We start from the raw sequence: 19,569 nt of genomic DNA, 5'->3' as shown, positions 1-19,569 counted from the left end.
GACAAATCTTCCAATGCTCAAGAATTCATCTGAGCTATATTCAGATGTTTTGTTTTTATATACTGTAAATAGTTTAGAGGCGGAAAATGGGGAAAATGAGCAATGTAGGTTTTCTGGTGGAGCGTAATTGCCTGCTTGTCTCAGGGGTAGTGCCAGAAAAGTTACACATTGCGCCTTTAACTTCCACACCATACAAATCTACATAATATTATTGAAATTGACTTGTATTAATTACAGCTTTTGACTGGTTCAGATGTATTTATTTTGAATGTTTGCCTTTCATCAGATATTTGTGGAAATATCTTCGACTAAACTGATCATGATGTCAGATGGTGGGCGGGGCCTTTAATGTATTTATACAGAGAAGACGTTGAACTTTGTGTTAGTTTTATTTCCATGTGCATATTGTCCGTACTTACAAAGACATGAACCATAAACCAGGTTGTAAAAAAAGACCAGGTCAACAAATCTGACATCTGTTTTGGCCGGGGTGCGACTTATACTTATATTTATACTTATATTTATACTCCGGAGCGACTTATATGTGATATTATTTGTTATTTTCACACTTTTTCATTTCATTTCATACTCCAATGCAACTTATATATGTTTTTTTCTTCTATTATGCATTTTTTGGCTGGTGCGACTTATACTCCAGTGCAACTTATAGTCCGGAAAATACGGTTGTTCGCAGAGCCAGAACCAATCATCTTTCAGTTCAGTGGTAAATTATTAATCCATTATCAAGCCATCGAGCTATTTCGAACAATTATGAAGCTGTTCTCAAATAAAACTAGAAACTGTCCAAAGGGAAACCTAAAAACAGGCCGGGTTCAAAATATATATATATTTTTTTTTTCAGCTGATGCCGAAAGTGGATGTTTGTAAATGCATTAAAGTTCTACAAATTCACTTTTTCCTTTTGTAAAAAATGATAACAAATAGTATTTTATGAGGTATAATGTTGTATTTTTATGACTGCATTCGTTAAACAAAATCTTATCAGCCCAATACAACAAATAAAACTGGAAAGATCAAATACCCAAATACCAATACATGAAAAAAATAAATATATATAAAAAAATAATACTGTATACAATCCGTCCCTACCTAAAAATGTACTCTTTGTTTTTGCCTCAGAGTCGGTGGTCCCGAGCAGCGGAACATTTCACGTCAAACTCCCCAAGAAAAGAGGCGTGGAGCTGGGCATCACCATCAGCGGTAAGACTGAGGCTAATGTGTTCATCATAATCATAATCATCATAAGAGAATAATCTGACTTTTAATTCACATAGCTGACCGTCAAAGTAATGTTGCAACCGTGCGGTGCATTTGACTCCTCAAGTGTTGCATTTCTCCCCGTTTTTGTCAAGAAATTGCACTAAATAGGAGTGATTAAGGAGCATTAGGAGCGATTTGATTTGAGTCATTTCCTCAGGCAAATTGAGTTCAGAAGCTTAATTGAAGATTGATTGTTAAATTGCACGGATCTAAAGTTTTGCATTTTAGACATCTTAATCAGAAAGAGAGTGAAATATTCAGATGTGCGTTCGATAAAGTCCACAAAGTCCTGGAGTGGATCAGAGCAGCACATGTGTTTTACGTCTCACTACTACGAGTCAGATACTACGGAGTAACAGCTCCCTCTAGAGTTCAGTCAGCGCCATATGTTTGAAGGAATATGTGAATTTATACTTTAACTAAGCTTTAACTAAGCTTGGACTGAGCACGGTTTTGGAATATCAAATTTTAAGCCTGATTTATTCAACTTTTAACCAAAAAACCCACACATTTTCAGTCAAATCTATAATTTTCTTCAATTGTTTTCATGGGTTTCAGGCAAATGATTCCTTTCTGATTTGAAGATTTTGTGAGGAGCTTTCCCCATTAAAAAAAAAACATAATATTTTGAGAAATATGTTGAAAGCTAAACACATCCCGAGGTGCTGAAGCTGACAAAGGATCCGAGGCTCTGCACAGAAGCTAAAAGTCCTTTATGATCGCATGGACGGACTAGATTGTTGCGATACTTTCAGTTGCTCATCCAGACTACAGTTTTCATATATTTCTGCTCTTTCACAGCCAGCAAGAAACAAGGAGAGCCGCTCATCATTTCTGACATCAAGAAAGGCAGCATGGCCCACAGGTACGAGGTTTTGCCCCAAAGATGTCTAAGAACCGACTGTTAAAACAAAACAAAACTGCAGAATGTCTAAAATTCAAATCCACTTTAACCAAATTCAACATTTTATAAACAGAAACAGTTTACGAATGTCCTGCATAAAAACAAAAGAGCAAAAGTTTGATCTTCTAGTCCTAAAACAATAAAACGGGTCAAATCTAATCACAGCAAAACCATAAAATCAGTAACAATGAAACTGAGTAAAATAAAGTTAGATTAAAAAAACACAGACGACCATGCAACCCACTCGGTGTTAAAAGCCAGGGGTCTTATAATGAGACTTAAAACACTTTGGGGGCTGTTCGGGCGTTAGGAGTGCAGAGCGTTCCAGAGTTTGAGGCCAATAACAGAGGAGGCCCTGTCTGGAGCTGGACCGCGGGTCACAGAGTGCGCTGTGTGTACATTTGGATGAGGTCCCAGATGTAATATGTGGCCAGTCCATTAAAAGCTTTAAAAACAAACAATAAAATGGTGTGTATCTGTGCCGCAAAACTCCTGCCATGGACACAATAATGTATACATCTGAAACATACTTCTCGACGCAGAGAATAAGACAAGGGACAAGGGAATTATATGGATTTATGGTTATATTTTATATATTTTATGTTTAAACCCGGCTCTGAGATCACTCTGAGCTGAGGGTTTTACTTTGACAAAACCACCTGGATTTTCCATATCTCGTGATATTCTGATGTTAATCACTGTTACAATCAAAATAATGTATATAATGTTTTACTTTACTTTTGCCTCCATTCTGGATTTGAATTTTGTTTGTTTGTAAACTTTTAGAGGTATAGAGACCTGAGTATTTTTTGGTACATTTTACTAAATTGTTTTGTGACAGCACAACAATTTTGTTAAATACTATGGGGTGCACTGAGATAGACATAATATAGACATAGAAATAGATACCAAAGTTATGGGAAAAGCCTGGGCTGATAACCGATATTGGGCCGATATTTTCCATACGTTGTTTGGTTATTTTAAACAAAACTTTTTATCAAAGAAATATTGTGGTTGACTAATTTGTTTTTATTCTAAAATAAGGATCAAACCTTTATTTTATCTATGTCTTATTTATATATCTATTTTAAAATATTGAGAACCATTTGGAACACATAATATCCTTTATTATCGCATGTATTGGAAAATCTTATTCAATTCAAATCAATATTATTGTATGATGAGGCATGTACTGCATATATTACAGTGATTATTATTACTACAACGTGTGACTCTGTGCCTCTGGTCCCTGGTCCAGGACCGGGACCCTGGAGCCCGGGGACAAGCTCCTGGCCATCGACAACATCCGCCTGGAGAACTGTTCCAGAGAAGACGCCGAGCAGATCCTGCAGCAGTGCGAGGAGCTGGTCAAACTTAAGATCCGCAAGGACGAGGACAACTCTGGTAACTATGGCTTTTTATCGCTCCGACAGCATCTTTATCAGTGCTTTTCTCAGGTCTTTTTTCATTGAATGCTTTATTTTTTATTCATTTTATTTTGTCTGTAACGGTTCTATCAGTTGCCACAAGTAAGTATTGGTAAAATAAAATGAATTATACAGTCATGTTTTATGAGAAAAGCTCTAGTTCTATTGAAGACCAAACTTCTGTGAAATAAAACCCTCCAAAAACAATCTACTTCACCTCTTAACATTAACAATGACTTTTAAGATTGTTTTGTAGCACCAGTGAAGAGCTGTTGCTGACATCGCCATGGAAACCTATAGCAACCGATGTCTATTTTCTGTGGCCATTTTGGGTTGGAAAATTTGGCTAAAGAACTTTGACTTTTTAATTTGATTTTTCTCTTAAATACACTGATGATTTGACTTTTGGGGATTTTTTATTCAAATAAAGTTCAAGTTCTTCCAAACTACAGTTACTTATTTAATTTATTTTTCTAATATATAAGCATTTTTTACTTTAGAATCAGAATCAGAAAGGGGTTTATTGCCATTTGCAGTGAACGGAATTCACAAACTTTGGTTATAAATTCTTCTTTACACCAGATTAATTAATGTCCTTAAATGAATTTCAAATATTGGGAGGAAAATTGTGATTGATTTTATTAAATTTTTTGGGATTGTCACAATTATTATACCATGACCATTTGTTCACACTGTCTAATAGATTACCAAACCTCTATTATGAGACCAATCTTTATAAAAATCCAGTTTTTCTATTTGACATTTGAACTCTTTTTGCGTCAACGTTTAATCTAATGATTCACATGCGTTTCTATTTTTGGAGCGTGTACATCAGATAATGATAAATAAAAGAACAAACAAACCACAATTTACCGTGAAAGTCTTTGGTTTCCCACTTTAACATTAAAAAACCATCATAATTCAAATAACATAATATCTATCTAAATAATATCCACATTTAGAGCACAGAAGGTTGATGTAAAAATAAACATGTCAATTTTTTTTTTTTTTGGAATAGCAGAGACACTGTTTTTATATGGATTGTTTTTTTGCTGTAAAAACGCTCTGATTGGCCGAGGACAGAACCGAAGACACTCACAGATGCAGCAGGGTCTGGAGAGTCGAATAAGACATACAGACATACTCACTTTTCCGAAACATGACTTGATTTAGTTCATTTTGACTTGTGTACAGCTGTTTTTATACCGTTTTTGTTCATTGTCTTACGTAACAGAACCAGCTGCAGTGCCTCCCTATGGCCACTAAGTGATGCTGTTGTCCACGACATGATATTTGCCAGATCAAATCCTCTCTGCTCTTTTCAAACGTTTCAGGGGATGTCTTGTACCAACAAAGGTGATCAGAAACAGAGTAGATGTACAATTTTTACTTGACTTGTACTTTTGTTGGGATACTTTGACTCTACTACTTGGGAAATATAGATATGATACTTTCTGCTCCTCTAAATGTCTCTAAAGCTTCTTGTTTTATGTATGTAGAGGAGTTTTCCACATCGTTTGTCCCGTTTAAGGATAATATAAGGAGGCGTACAAGTAACCTGTATCCCACTTATTTCCAGTTAAATCAAACATTCTGGGATGAACAAGGATCAAACCCACAAATAAAGAAATACTTATCATAAATACCTTAATCTCCTTTTAAGTGACCAGTGGTGGGAAGTAACAAAGTACAAAAGTAAAAGTACTGTACTGAAGTGGTGTCTATATTACTTACAGTGGATACTTTTTACTTTTACTTCACTACACTTCAGAGCTTTTGTACTTTCTACTCTACTACATTTTTTAACTGGACTGAAAAGTAAAAGTATATTTTCTTGCAGTTTTCTTTTTTAGTTTTAGAGCTGCTGAAATGGCTGAAGGAGTTTGTCTTTTACCACATTTACGGGCACATCCCGCCTGCATTTTTCTTTCTTTTTTCCTTTGAACAAACAAAAAAGGCTCAAGGAGGAAAAAATACCTGGAAAGTTGCCTAAATTGCCCAAAAATAGAAAAAAATGCATAGAAAAACGTGCGTACATGGCCAACGTCTCAGTGTTCACACTTCTGGGCCTAAAACGAGCTCATTCCCGTTCGTCGTGGGGGCGTATAACACAACGGCGTGTCGATTTGTAAAAGGTCGCGGTCGTGTTCGGAGGTTCACTCGCTGGAGGACTCCACGACCGTATTGCGTCGTAAGCTACTATCGCCAGGCAAACTGATGGAAGCAAGGCGGCCGATCACCTCGTTCAAGGCCACGCGGGTGTCTCGCCGATTTCCGCGGTTAAATGGCCGCTTCAAACGGAAAATGAAAAGGCTTGAAGCTTCAAACGACGGCAGAAGTTCTGGGTTTTGAGCTTAAATGCGGCGACAACTTGCCACAACGAACTTCTGCAGGAATTTACGTCCAAACTCCCTCCTTCCTTAGTCGGGCGTTTTGGGTGAAAAAGATAATCATGACCAGAAACAGCCGTATAATGCAAAAAAAAATCTGTAATAACCGGGAAAAAAACATGAATAATACCGTTAAAATCTCTAATGTTATTAAAAATGATTTCTAGCCATTTATATGTGCTCCCTTAACTACAGTGTTACCATTATTTTAGCACCGTTTTATAATAACTACAACTTAATATTGCAATTAACGCTTTACTTAAGTCGTTTCTTAGCCTGAATCGTTAACTATTTGTTCAATGTGGCTAAAGTCTTGTGAGAATGAATGTGTTGCCATGATAAACAAACATATATATATTTGTAATGTAGTTATTAACCTTGTATTTGAACAGGTAAGAATCTATTGAGCTCGACCTCTTTTTTTCAAACGTGTCCATGTTTTCCTCATTCAATACAATGCAACATGAATTATCAATAGTTCGCTGTCATTTGCAGAGAAAATTCTACTTCAAATACAGACAAGCGCATTAAATATACATTCGAAAAGAAAAGCGGGGTGAGTTTATAATATTTTGTGGGTGAAAATGCTTCGTCATGAGCTGTCGCATGATTTCTAACTCAGAATTGGCCAAATTGTGATGACCTCTTGTGATGTTTGTCTCGTGCTTTTGTCGAGTGGAAATTCCCCAGAAACTCGCGCGTGCGTCTTATGCAACTCTAGTGTGAGATCTGGTTTCGACGGGTGATTGGCTCCGACGGCCACGTGAGCGCAGCGCTGCCCGTTACCATGGAAACTGTCTCTCTCATCCGACGAGATGTGATTTTGACCCACTTTGGAGGAATACAGAGGTGTGTGGGAGAGAGAGATGACGAGCAGTTGGAATTGAATAAAAGTGTGTACGACAGGTTTTCGTGATTGTGTTCTGACTTGATTTAGTGGGATAATAAATATAGCTATAAATTAAATGTAAATATAAGTTATAGTTGTGCGCCGATCAAGTGGCAGTTTGTGAAGGAATGTTGAAAATGACAGGAGCAGTATTGATGACGTTTACCCTTTGTACATAAAAGTGCGTCCGACAAATTCTCATGTTTTTCTCATTCTGGATTAGTTTGGGAGGATGGAATTTGTGGTGAATGCTTATCATCGTTTTACATCGGTCAAGTTGGAGACTGAGAAGAAAAGTTGAAAAATATAAGTTGGAAGTTCTAAAACAGAATCCCACTGGGGAAAATAGGCAAAATGTTTAGGAAAATCTCAAATCTAATCATCATCTAGTAAAATGTATAGTCTAACCTGTCACTTTAATTAATTATAATGTTTTAATTTCAAGTGTATTTGTATTCATAATAGTGTCTGTGTACATTATTCTTAGGAGTTATGGCATTTTCTCCATGTATGGCCAAACTGGGAGAAAATGTGTATTTTTAATTTCTTTATCAAATTTGTTTTGCTCCAGTACAGACAGGCCTATATTGTAAAAGTCTAAATGAGACCGCTGAGGGCTGTATGCATTTAATTATAAAATAATCAGATTAAAAATTACTTCAAAGTTGAAACGTCTTGATTAAAAAAAAAAAAATCCAGCTGATGTTTGAAACTTATTTTATTCTCCGAAAACCAGGACGTGCTCTGTTAGCATGCTAACTGGTGTTAGCTTTACCGTGACAGCAGAACATTTAGAATTGATATGTGAGAAAGTGAGGAATGTTTGGACTGCTAAGAGTTTAAAATGATCTAGTTCTGTACCTTACGTTTTTTATGACAGTAAAAATCAGGTACAGCGCCTTTAACTGTGTTTTTGTAAGACGAGTAGTCCAATCCGTCATGATAATATTAGACAGAGAATTGTTTGAAAATGGAAAATGAGTGACGAGTAAAATATGGCAACAGCACTTAAACACCTGAGCAAATCAAATACATGGGCCCCTATCTTTAGGTTTGTACGATCTGCAAGTGTGAACACAGCAAGAGCGGCGCTGCGTCGAGTGTCGAGGCGCAAACACACACAGGCCTCGCGTGTGCAGGTGTCAAAATGCTCTCATAGAACAACTGTTTGTACAAGAGGACAATCTGATAGAAAACAATGTATTTGAGCCTATTATTTCTCAGGACGATCTACATCTGAGCAGGCTGAGGTCCCCGTGAGCGACTGTAAAGGGCTTCAGTGGCGTGATGTCGATGAAAACGAATGACAGATCTGTGGGCAGGGCAAACAGCGGCGTCTTCATCAGTCTGTCAGTCTGAAGAAGAGAGGTTTCTGCTGGTGCTGCTGGAGGCGATGGAACGGAGAAACGCGAGCGCCGCAGGCACATCCGCTTTTCTCACGGCCTATTGTCTATTCCGCTGTCCTTCACCCGTCTGCGCTCACACGGACCTCGGCCTGCTCGGTCAACACCACTTTTCTGTCCTAGAGGAGACACTTCCTGGGCCCCGGAGAGCAAGCTGGTCGGCCGTTTGCGTGGTGCCGTCTCCGGTGCCAAAGGAGCGTGCTACGCCTAAAGCCGCCACGTTCTTGTATTCCACTTTTATACATTCGTTGGAGTAAGATTGTCCTCTTACACAAGCGGTTGTTCCAGGCTCTCGGCGTGTCCACAGATTATAGACCCTAAACCTCTTTCTGCACGTCGACTATCGTTGTCGGTAAGATGAGGGCCCTTGTGTCTTTGGGCGAGACTCTTCAGCAACTGATGTCACACAAGCATAGCTAATGTTTTCCACAATAAATAAAACCTAAATCATACCTGAACACATTTTAATTATGAGGCCGATCTCTGCAAGTCACAAAAAGACGCTTAGTAAGTCCAAGTTTGTATCGCTGTGAGCCTTAGCTAAAGTTAAATTAGCTTTTTCTGCATTTTTCCCCCCTTGTATATACATCTACATCTCCCGTCACTTTATGTAACGCGCTGGGTTTGGCAAATGTTAGATGCATTAGGCACTGGCAGTATAATACTTTGGGTGAGTGCCGTTCGTCGATAAACAGGAAACGGCTGATGCTAACATGCGCTAGCGTTGTTTTGCTAAGTCTGTCAGTTGAACATGCAAGTTAGCATCACTGGAAACATGGCCGTTTATCACACGATCAAGTCAGCGTTTGGAAATGATTGTGTTTTTTTGGATACATCTTCTTTTTCTCATCTCGTTTGTTCGTCTGCGCTCTCTCTCTTTTGTCCCGATTGTGTCTTGCCTTGTCCAATCAGCCGATCTCTGTGTCTGTGTGCGTTCCCCAGACGAGCAGGAGACGTCGGGCAGTATCATCTACACGGTGGAGCTGAAGCGTTACGGAGGTCCACTGGGCATCACCATCTCGGGCACAGAGGAGCCGTTCGACCCCATCACCATCTCAGGGCTGACCAGGAGAGGGCTGGCTGAGAGGTACCACACTGTGCAACATTTTAACCACGTTGTCATTATTATCATGGGTTATGCAAAGTTGACCTTTGAGTATGTTTTTTGTCTTGTTACCACATTTTTAAGTTGTTGAAAATCGATTCTCGAAACCTGGATTTACCGGTCAATCTCCGTTCCAGCACTCACCTTTGACCTCTGATGGTTATTTAACAGAACTTAAACCTGACGTTAGAAATGGTTGAAAGCGTGAATGAAGCCGCGGCAACCGTAATTCTTTAAATCAAGTATGGCTCAGCAGTTTATAACGTTTATCCATGGCTTTTTACAGTGTATTATTTTGGCTCATTTAGCACACCAGCAACAAACATGGTAGATTTACATGGTAACGGACGATTTTCGGAGTTCCATCTTGAGTTCTATTAGTATTGGCTTTTCAATTTTTTTTTTTTTTTTTAACCAATATATGTATCCCTCATTCAAATCAAATCAAATCAAATCAATTTATTTTTGTAAGGCCAAAAATCACAACAACAGTTGCCTCTGAGGGCCACAGGGAGAAATGAATCAACACTGTCTGTGGTGGCGATGAAGTCAGACAATGTCTGTGGTGGCGAGGGACGATGTCCCAGGGTCCTCTGTCCTTAGACTCTCCTTCTCGGCCAGGAAAAACTACAAAAAAAACCTCTTTGGGAAAAAAGCGTAGAAACCTGGAGGAGTTCCAGTGAAGGAGAGATCCGACTCTCACAGACGGACAGACGGACACGAGGAGACTGGAGCTGGACCCACTCTTCAGGCAGAAGAGGGACCGTCGGAGGCGAGCTGGACCCACTCTTCAGGCAGATGAGGGACCGTCTGAGTCGAGCTGGACCCACTCTTCAGGCAGATGAGGGACCGTCTGAGGCGAGCTGGACCCACTCTTCAGGCAGATGAGGGGCCGACTGAGGCGAGCTGGACCCACTCTTCAGGCAGATGAGGGACCGACTGAGGCGAACTGGACCCACTCTTCAGGCAGATGAGGGACCGTCGGAGGTGAACTGGACCCACTCTTCAGGCAGATGAGGGACCGTCGGAGGCGAGCTGGACCCACTCTTCAGGCAGATGAGGGACCGTCTGAGGCGAGCTGGACCCACTCTTCAGGCAGATGAGGGGCCGACTGAGGCGAGCTGGACCCACTCTTCAGGCAGATGAGGGACCGACTGAGGCGAGCTGGACCCACTCTTCAGGCAGATGAGGGACCGACTGAGGCGAACTGGACCCACTCTTCAGGCAGATGAGGGACCGTCGGAGGTGAACTGGACCCACTCTTCAGGCAGATGAGGGACCGTCGGAGGCGAGCTGGACCCACTCTTCAGGCAGATGAGGGACCGTCGGGGGCGAGCTGGACCCACTCTTCAGGCAGATGAGGGACCGTCGGAGGCGAGCTGGACCCACTCTTCAGGCAGATGAGGGACCGTCGGGGGCGAGCTGGACCCACTCTTCAGGCAGATGAGGGACCGTCCACACAGGGCAGGGACCACTTCACCAAGGGAGGGGCATCTGGGTCCACAGGTCCTCAGGAGTGAGAGAAAGAAAAAGAAGGCGGTGAACAGTTTGCAAGTGGAATCAAAAAATAAATATTGTTTGATAGCATAAGTAGTCAGAAGAAGAGGATAGTGCTCAAGCTGTCATACTTCCCCCAGCACAGTTACTCCTAGGGCAGCGTAGCTAAAGCTGTGGGTTTATGTTTCTGTTCCTAACTAGTCTGACCATAAGCGATTTCGAAGAGGAACGTTTTAATCCTGGACTTAAATGAAGAGACTGTGTCAGCATATTTAACATGGGTCGGGAGCTGATTCCATAACACAGGAGCTTGGTAGCTAAACGCTCTACCTCCTACAGTACTTTTAGAGACTCTTGGCACCACCAGAAGGCCGGCATTCTGAGAGCGAAGAGCTCTGTTTGGATGATATGGTTCTATAGCATCTTTGAGGTAGGATGGGGCCATGTCATTTATGGCTTTGTAGGTCAAGAGTAGAATTTTAAATTTGATTCTAGACTCGACGGGGAGCCAGTGAAGAGACTTCATTACTGGCGTAATGTGCTCTCTTCTTTTTGTTCCTGTTAGTAATCTTGCTGCTGCATTTTGAACCAGTTGAAAGCTTTTTATGGAGCTTTTAGGACACGCTGCAAGCAGGAGTTACAGTAGTCTAATCTGGTCGTTACAAATGCATGGATAAGTTTTTCGGCATCACTTTTAGGCAGAATTCTTCTGATTTTGGCTATGTTGCGCAAATGGAAATAGGCTGTTTTACAAGCTTGATTTATATGAGCTTTAAATGAGAGCTCCTGGTCAAATAAGACTCCAAGGTTTCTTACAGTAGAACTGGAGGCTACACTGACATTGTCCAGTGTGACTATCTGCTCAGATAGAGCGTCTCGTAGATGCTTAGGGCCAAGCACAATGACCTCGGTTTTTTCAGGGTTAAGAAGCAGGTAGTTAAGTGTCATCCATGTTTTTATCTCCTTCACACAAGCACTAAGTCTGTCTACTTGATCGCTCTGATCAGGTTTCATTGATAAATACAGCTGAGTGTCATCTGCATAGCAGTGGAAGTTAATGCCATGCTTTCTGATAATGTTGTCTAATGGCAGCATATAAAGAGTAAACAGAATTGGACCGAGTACCGAACCCTGTGGCACACCGTAAATTACTTTAGAGCAAGGTGAGGAGCTCTGGTTTACAATCACCTAATGCCTTCTGATCACCATATATATTTTAAAGCACTTTACCTAAGAGTACCAGTAAGTTTTGCCGTTACTTTAAAGCTAAAAACAACTAGCATGCTAACAGCGCACTTCATTTTGTCACAGAGACTAAAACACTTTACAATGAGATGCACACTACACACAATGGACTCATTTTCACCCATAAAGATGCATTTACACTACATATGTACTGTGGCAGAACAGATTTTTCTTAATTACATATACTTGAACAAGGCTTGACACCATCAAGTGGTGCAGTGGTAAATGTAGATTATTATTTGTTAAAGAAAATAAAATTCAAAGTTAAAAATAAGGCTACTGTATCATTTTGTGAATAGCTTTTTTGGTGTTTTTTTGTTTTGTTTTTTGAGAATCTCTGTCTTAAAGTGTTGTTGGCGGGAGTTATTCATCCAGCATTTGATCTCAAGTAAATTATTTCTTTCTCAGTCAATTTACACTTGTTTTGATTTACTTTTTTTAGGTGTGTTTTTTTTCTTCTTCTTCTTACACCTGTATCCATATCCACTGCCCTGTATTGTAAGTGCGGTGTAAAGAATACCTGAGGCCTGTGCGCAGCGAGCCATGTGATCCAGAGGCCTGTGATCTTGACCCACTTTAGACCGATTTGAAAATAGAACGAGAGTCAACCGCGAGCCAGAGGACACAGAGGACTCCAGCTACACTTCATACACTGACTATGTGTGAGATAAGAGTCTAATGATAGGCTATCAGGCCGAGCAATAGGAATGTTTTATGTGAATGTAACGGATAAAGCTTTTGTCTACAGGCTCACGGTCGTATTTTCAGTGTTTGACCTTGGACCACAGTGGTTAAACCTACCGTATTTAAGTTTTATTGTGTGCGTTTTTACATTTTTATTTAAAAAAACAATACAAAATACCGTATTTTCCGGACTATAAGTCGCACCGGAGTATTTCACCCTGGAGAGACGCAGAGACGACAAAGAAAGGACTGTTTAGCAAGCTTTATTACATGTTTTTTTTGGCGCTCAGACCCCGGCGGAAGACATTGCGATCATGGACACTCAATGATCTATTTGTATTAGATGTCTCCCCCCAGGGCCTGGAGACTCGTGGTGGTAGATATGGTGAGAGGGTAGATGATTAGGATGAGAGGGATGCAGAGGAGGAGGAGGGGAGGTGGTGGGTCGCAGTATGGTCTGAAGCGGCCGAACCAACTGAGTGAGGGTTAATATCGGACCGGCTGTGAGCTGATTGGGAGCAGAGGTGCGACGTGCCACGGGGAGGAGTGACTTGGGTGCGTTGATTCAAGATGGGGAGCAGGTGCGAGGGGCGATGTCCTGGGAATCCCCTGTCCTTGGAACTCTCCTTCTCGGCCAGGAAAAACTACAAAAACCTCCATGGGAAAAAGTAGAAATCTGGAGTAGTTCCGTGGTGAAGGAGAGATCTGAACTCTCACAGACGGACGGGCCGGACTGGGTGCATTGGTTGAGCTGGGGAGCAGGTGGCCTTGATGTAGATGGTGGAGTTAGGTCTTCCAGGCTGAATTTACGCAGGCTTCATAAGTCCAACCAGCCAAAAATGCATGATAGAGAAGAAAAAAACATTCGCAACAAGTCGCACTGGCGTATAAGCCACATTTTTGGGGGATATTTTATCAAATCCAAGACCAAGACATTCAATCTTGAAATGCAATTTGAAATAATAACAGATTAGAGAACATGAATAGGTTTATGTATGCTAACACCTTCAAATACCTGACGCATAGACAACGAACTGTGGTAATTGTCTGGTATGTTAACATAACGTATTAACAGTTATTCAGATAACTATAGCATAAAGAACATGCTAACAAGTTTACCAAAGTATCAGTTTTACCCCAAATCACTAAATCCACTGAATTCTTCTTCCTCTGTGTCACTTCTAAACAACTCCACAAACTCCGGAGGTAGAAGAAGTGCAGATTCTTCTTCTGTGTCGCTCTTGTGGTTGCCAGTGTGAAAATAACAAATAATATCACATATAAGTCGCACCGCGGCCAAACTATGAAAAAAGGTGCGAGTTATAGTCCGTAAAATAATGGGAATAGTTTTGTCTTTGTTAAACATTGTGGTTAGGCATGTCACGATATCAAATGTTAGTGTTACAATTATTGTGAGAAAAAAACATCATGATTTAATGATTATTATCAGTAAAATCTTTCATTTTCCTTCATTCTCGTGGTCCCACGTGCAGCTATTCCTCAGGTTTGTGATCGGCTTTACATTCTCGAACTCTCTGAAAAACAATACAGATAAATGTGACCCAAACAGCCAGCTAAAAAAAAGGTTATTTTCTATTTTAGTCTATTTTTTTGGCTTTATGTTGAACAAAAAATACTTAAAATTGGCTTCTAAAATTGTCTCGGTTATAATTTTTCTTGGTTTATACGATTATATTGTGACCATACCATCTTGACATCCCTACTTTTGTGGTCTTGTACTGGTTCTGATCAATTTCAAGGTAATTTTAAAACTGCTCTGGAAAGGTCACATGTTGTCCAGTCCGTAAGATTTACTTGCTCATATCTCGTATCGATTCTTTTGACAACACCATGAGACAGGAAGAAAAATACTGTACGAAGAACGAAGCCAGGTCCAAACCAAGACTAAACCAATCTTGCAAAAAAACGAACAACATCAGTTTTTCCCCGCTCGTGTCCCACAGGGCAGTCAGAGCAGATATCAAGGTTTTTGAACGGCTTTGTAACTGCTTTACATGGGCGTACTACTGTATATCGGTCTATGTACGCACTAAAAGCTCAAAATCCCATTCAATGTAGCTCTACTACTCTACACTCGGTACATTTGGAACATTTCAGACACTTTCAAGCCATGTTGAAGTCGTCAGAAGATTTCTTTGGTTTAATTTTTATCTTAACTTGCTGCAACACGGCTAAATTTACGTTTGTACAATATAATTTCCTGGTGTGTAAATGTCAGCACCACATCTGCGTGAACTGTTCAAATATTTGAGTCGTTTATGTAGATTTGTAGGCTTCAAATACGGCCATTTGTTTCATTCGCCCGTATTAATTTTTTGAATTTCTTGTCTTCTTCTTTTGCAGGACAGGTGCGATCCACGTCGGAGACCGGATCTTGGCCATCAACAGCGTGAGTCTGAAGGGCAAACCTCTGAGTGAAGCCATCCACCTGCTGCAGATGGCCGGAGAGACGGTCACGCTCAAGATCAAGAAGCAGCTGGACAGTAAGGACCACCAGGACGACAATCTAATTCCCCTCTCATACTTTGTGGTGGTGAGATGCTCTGTAGCCACAACTGCCCTGGGGTAGACGGAAGAAGATGTCATTTAGCGCCCAAAGTTTTGAATTGAATTGTCTTGTATTAGCTTAGCGGTTTCAGTTTTCCCAAATGCCCCTGACACGCACTGTGAACTGAATCCTGATTTGGAAATATCTATTCTTAAAGTGCATGGGCTCACAAACCCTTTGGCACACAACTAGTATTCACATTCATTACATTCCTGGCCACTAGCACAGCTTTAGAACCGCCTATTCAAATCGAAAAGTGAAGCAAGGTGGACCACTCCTGAACAGCCAATCAGCTCTCATCCCAAAGTGTCACATGGATCAGGTTTACAGGTTTGTTTCAGATAAAATGGTTTATATCTAAAGACAGTGTGCAGAAGTTTTGCTTTTACTCTACACTTTCTTGGGAGGAAAACAACATTTTCAATTTAATGTACACATATTATGCTCCTCCAAAACATACCATGGTTTATATTTGGCTTCATTCATGCTTATGTCATTAATCCTGTCCTCTCGCCTCTGAGCCTCAGAAAACACCTGGTTTCAAATATCTGATGTCATGGGTTGGACTCTGAGATCTGAGAACACCAATCCTGATAAGGGAATGCCTTGAATATGTATAAATCATGTGTACTTTCTGTAGAATAATGATTTAAAAAAACATGAGATGCAAAAGTAAAGGTACTCAAGGCATGTTCAAGAGCCAATTCAAATAAAGCATTATATATGTGCTTTAATTGCAATAATAATGATGTTGAGAGAATTCACTAATTTGAACATTTGTGTTTGTTGCACTAATTCTTGTAATTCTAATATTAATTAGTTTTTCAAAATGTTCTGGTCTATCCTTTGAAAATGAAGGATTTTGTGCATTATTACATTTTTAGTTGCCAATTATATTAACTTAAAATGATAATAGTTGTTATGTCCAGACAATTACTCTTACTTGAGTAGTTTGCCCAAATACTTCTTACTCTTACTTGAGTCATTTCTAGGACCACTACTTTAGTAAGGTACATTATCTTACTTGATTACACATTTTGGCTACTCTCCCCACCTCTGCTAAGCCGTTGTTTTTATTGGCTCAGGTGCACGTCCATTATTAAAGAATGCCAGGGCCTCGGTGCATCACACGGTGGATAATAATAGCAGGGTCACACACTGAGATAGCAGCTGCTTTATCTACATGTGACCTCACATGACTAACATTGTGGTGAGGAAGGTTTGTCAATCTGGAAACTTGCTCCAAAATAAATATTTGAGTCATGTCATGTCTCCCACTGTTTAGACTTGCTCTTATAATGTGTTATACAATTGTTTTTTATTATATTTTTACATGTTTCATGCATGTTTGAGAAACACTTTATAAGAAATACACTTATATTAGCCTTAATAAAGCATGAACAAAGAATGATGAACAAATAGTTTAATGAGTTAGGCTTATTTTATAGTAGAAAAAGCTTCAGTTGTAGTCATCTGGACTCAGTTTGAAAAATTAGACGTTTCGACTCTCATCCAAGAGTCATTGTCAATAACAGAATTACAGACAATGACTCTTGGATGAGAGTCGAAACGTCTAATTTTTCAAACTGAGTCCAGATGACTACAACTGAAGCTTTTTCTACTATGGAACACGCCTGGACGAATGAGGGATTACACCGATTTAGGCTTATTTTACTTATTATCATTCATGAATAAAGTAATTGTTCATGCTTTGTTAAGGCTAATTAAGAGTAGTTATTAGTAAGTATTACTGAAAAATACTTCATTGTTTTGCGTTTGAGGTTTAGTGCTGAGAAAATGCTCAGATTCTTTGAAAGAAAGACTCCAGGTCATACACCTATGTGAAAATATTATACATTGACAATTTATTAAGAACAAAAACACCAAAAGAACATACAAAATGTGTCAGCCTAACAGCACTGCAGAGTACCCGGTCTTCTTGGATTCTCTGAGCGGGTACTGGTCAGTGCACTGACCAGGGGCTCCATTGTTCAACTGAGGGACTTCAATGCCAGTGACACCTGGAGAGGGGTGATCGGGAGGAGCAGCAGCCTGGGTGGAGAACTGCTGACTTCAATTGGGGATGTTGTCGGACAGTTTTGAGGATCTCCTCAATCTGTCACATCTTCCGAGGAGGAAGCAGAGACTGAGGACTCAGAGGCAGAGCTGAAGTCATTGAGGTTGTTGATAGGCAATAAAGTCTCTGGATGTTGTAGGACTGTCTTGGCTGACACGTCTCTGCAACATCGTGCTGCGGTCGAGGGGCAGTACCTATGGACTGGCAGACCAAGGTGGTGGCCCCTCTATGTTCCAACTACAGAGGGATCACACTCCTCAGCCTCCCCAGTAAGGTCTATTCCAGGGTACTGGAGAGGAGAATCCAACTAATAGTCAAACTTCGGCTTCAAGAAGAGTGTGATTTTCATCCCAGTCATGGAACGCTGGACCAGCTCTATATTCTGCATCGAGTGCTCGAGGGGTTTTTGGCCTGTTGGCTTTATTTAACCAGACAGTGTATAGTGAAATGGGAAGGAGACCGACATGTAGCAAACTGCCGAACCAACGACGCTGCGGTCTGCCCCACACGGCAGGCATATGGGGTTCACGCTCGACCATGGGCGGAACCTGTTTGTTGTTTTTATTGTCAGAATTTGTATACACAGTCAGGGGTCGGAGAGTGTCCGGTTTGGGGACCACAGGCTGCTGTTTGCAGATGATGTTTTCCTGGTGGTTCCATCAAACCTGGACCCGCAACATGCACTGGGACTTTTTGAAGCCAGCCGGGTGTAAAGCAGCTGGGATTAAAATCAGCACCTCCAAATCCAAGACAATGGATATCGACCAGAAAAAGGTATCTGGCCTCCTCCGTGTAGGTGGGGAGTCCTTGCCCCAAGTCGACGAGTTCAAGTATCTTGGGGTCTTGTTCACAATTTAGGGAAGGACGGAGCGTGAGGTTGACAGTGGGAGTCTTTGGGATGAGCTGGAGCTGGATTTGTGCCGTGGTTACTCTCTCCCATCATCAATACAAGATCATCTGGTGAAAAATAATGACGCACTGGATGGAAATTATATTTGAATATTGCAGAAGCTTATTGAAACTATTAATTCATTAATTTTCTACCCGCTTGTCCCCGTTAGGGGTTGTGGGTGACTGGAGCCTATCCCAGTGACTTTGGGCCTTGGGCAGGGCACACCCTGGAGAGGGGCCAGCTCGTCGCAGGGTCAACACAGAGACATAGACACACAGACGAATATTCACTCTCACATTCATTCACTAGGGGCAATTTACAGGTGCCAATAACACAATGCATGTCTTTGGACGGTGAGAGGAAGCCGGAGAACCTGGATAGGAGTAAATGTGTGCTGGAATTAAAGCTAAAGGTGGTCCTATGAAATATTTGAGCGTTTGACCCTTGTTTTCTGAGGTGATTTTTTTTTGAACAGGCAGTGTATGTGAGTCACTATATGATACGTTGAGATGAGACCTGGTTGGCTGTGCAAGATTTGTCCACTCTGCTTCACTTTTCTATTAAAAACTGTCCTACAGCTGAGCTAGAGACCAAAAATAAATGTAAATGTGAAAACAATTGATCTTGAATTTGCTTTTAGTCTAACTGCACCACAAGTGGGCAGTATAGAGTGGTGTGCAGTAAGCTTTGAACAAACTTTTTTTTATTTTAACATGATCTGTTTGACATGTGCCATTTTCATGCCACCATATTAACTTGTGCATACACTCTACAGCATCTAAATGTTCCTCAAACCATACACGTTTCCTAACTACTGTGTGTTTGCAGATATGGAGGAGAGGAAGGACACCCGCTCGGAAATGGGGGACACCACAGAGAACGAGTTGAGTGACCCTGAGGACGATCTGACTGACAGCCAGCACACCAACAAACTGTCCCCGCTGTACTCCACCGCCGTGCCCAGCGTGGACTCCACCACTGTGCCCAGTGTGGACTCAGCCATGGACTCGTGGGATGGATCAGGGCTGGACCAGGTCTTCAACAGCCAGGGTGAGGAGGAATGACATGTGTATGCCAAAACTCATCAGCTGGGCTGCCTTATTAGTTATTGGGCATGCACTGATTGCCAATACAGAGTAGTGATACTGATACCAGGCACTATTTTCACAGGGATTCCCATAATAGATCCATGGTCCAAATACAGTG

General features: G+C 40.9%; 1 protein-coding gene across 1 annotated transcript in view; it reads left to right on the top strand.

The window, feature by feature from the left end:
- grip2b (glutamate receptor interacting protein 2b) overlaps positions 1 to 19,569 on the top strand; it is a 220,651-nt gene that overhangs the window by 186,531 nt on the left and 14,551 nt on the right. Inside the window, exons 14-19 of the mRNA XM_072451747.1 lie at positions 1,141 to 1,221; positions 2,083 to 2,146; positions 3,444 to 3,589; positions 9,237 to 9,381; positions 15,190 to 15,329; positions 19,192 to 19,413. Of these exons, the coding sequence (XP_072307848.1) occupies positions 1,141 to 1,221; positions 2,083 to 2,146; positions 3,444 to 3,589; positions 9,237 to 9,381; positions 15,190 to 15,329; positions 19,192 to 19,413 (798 nt within the window). The remainder of the gene's footprint in view (positions 1 to 1,140; positions 1,222 to 2,082; positions 2,147 to 3,443; positions 3,590 to 9,236; positions 9,382 to 15,189; positions 15,330 to 19,191; positions 19,414 to 19,569) is intronic.

This window comes from Eucyclogobius newberryi, unplaced genomic scaffold (genome assembly GCF_026437365.1).
Source record: "Eucyclogobius newberryi isolate DKJ021-1_F unplaced genomic scaffold, fEucNew1.0.hap1 SCAF_19, whole genome shotgun sequence".
In the NCBI taxonomy this organism is placed as follows: domain Eukaryota; kingdom Metazoa; phylum Chordata; class Actinopteri; order Gobiiformes; family Gobiidae; genus Eucyclogobius; species Eucyclogobius newberryi.
This window is presented reverse-complemented; position numbering and strand designations above follow the sequence as displayed.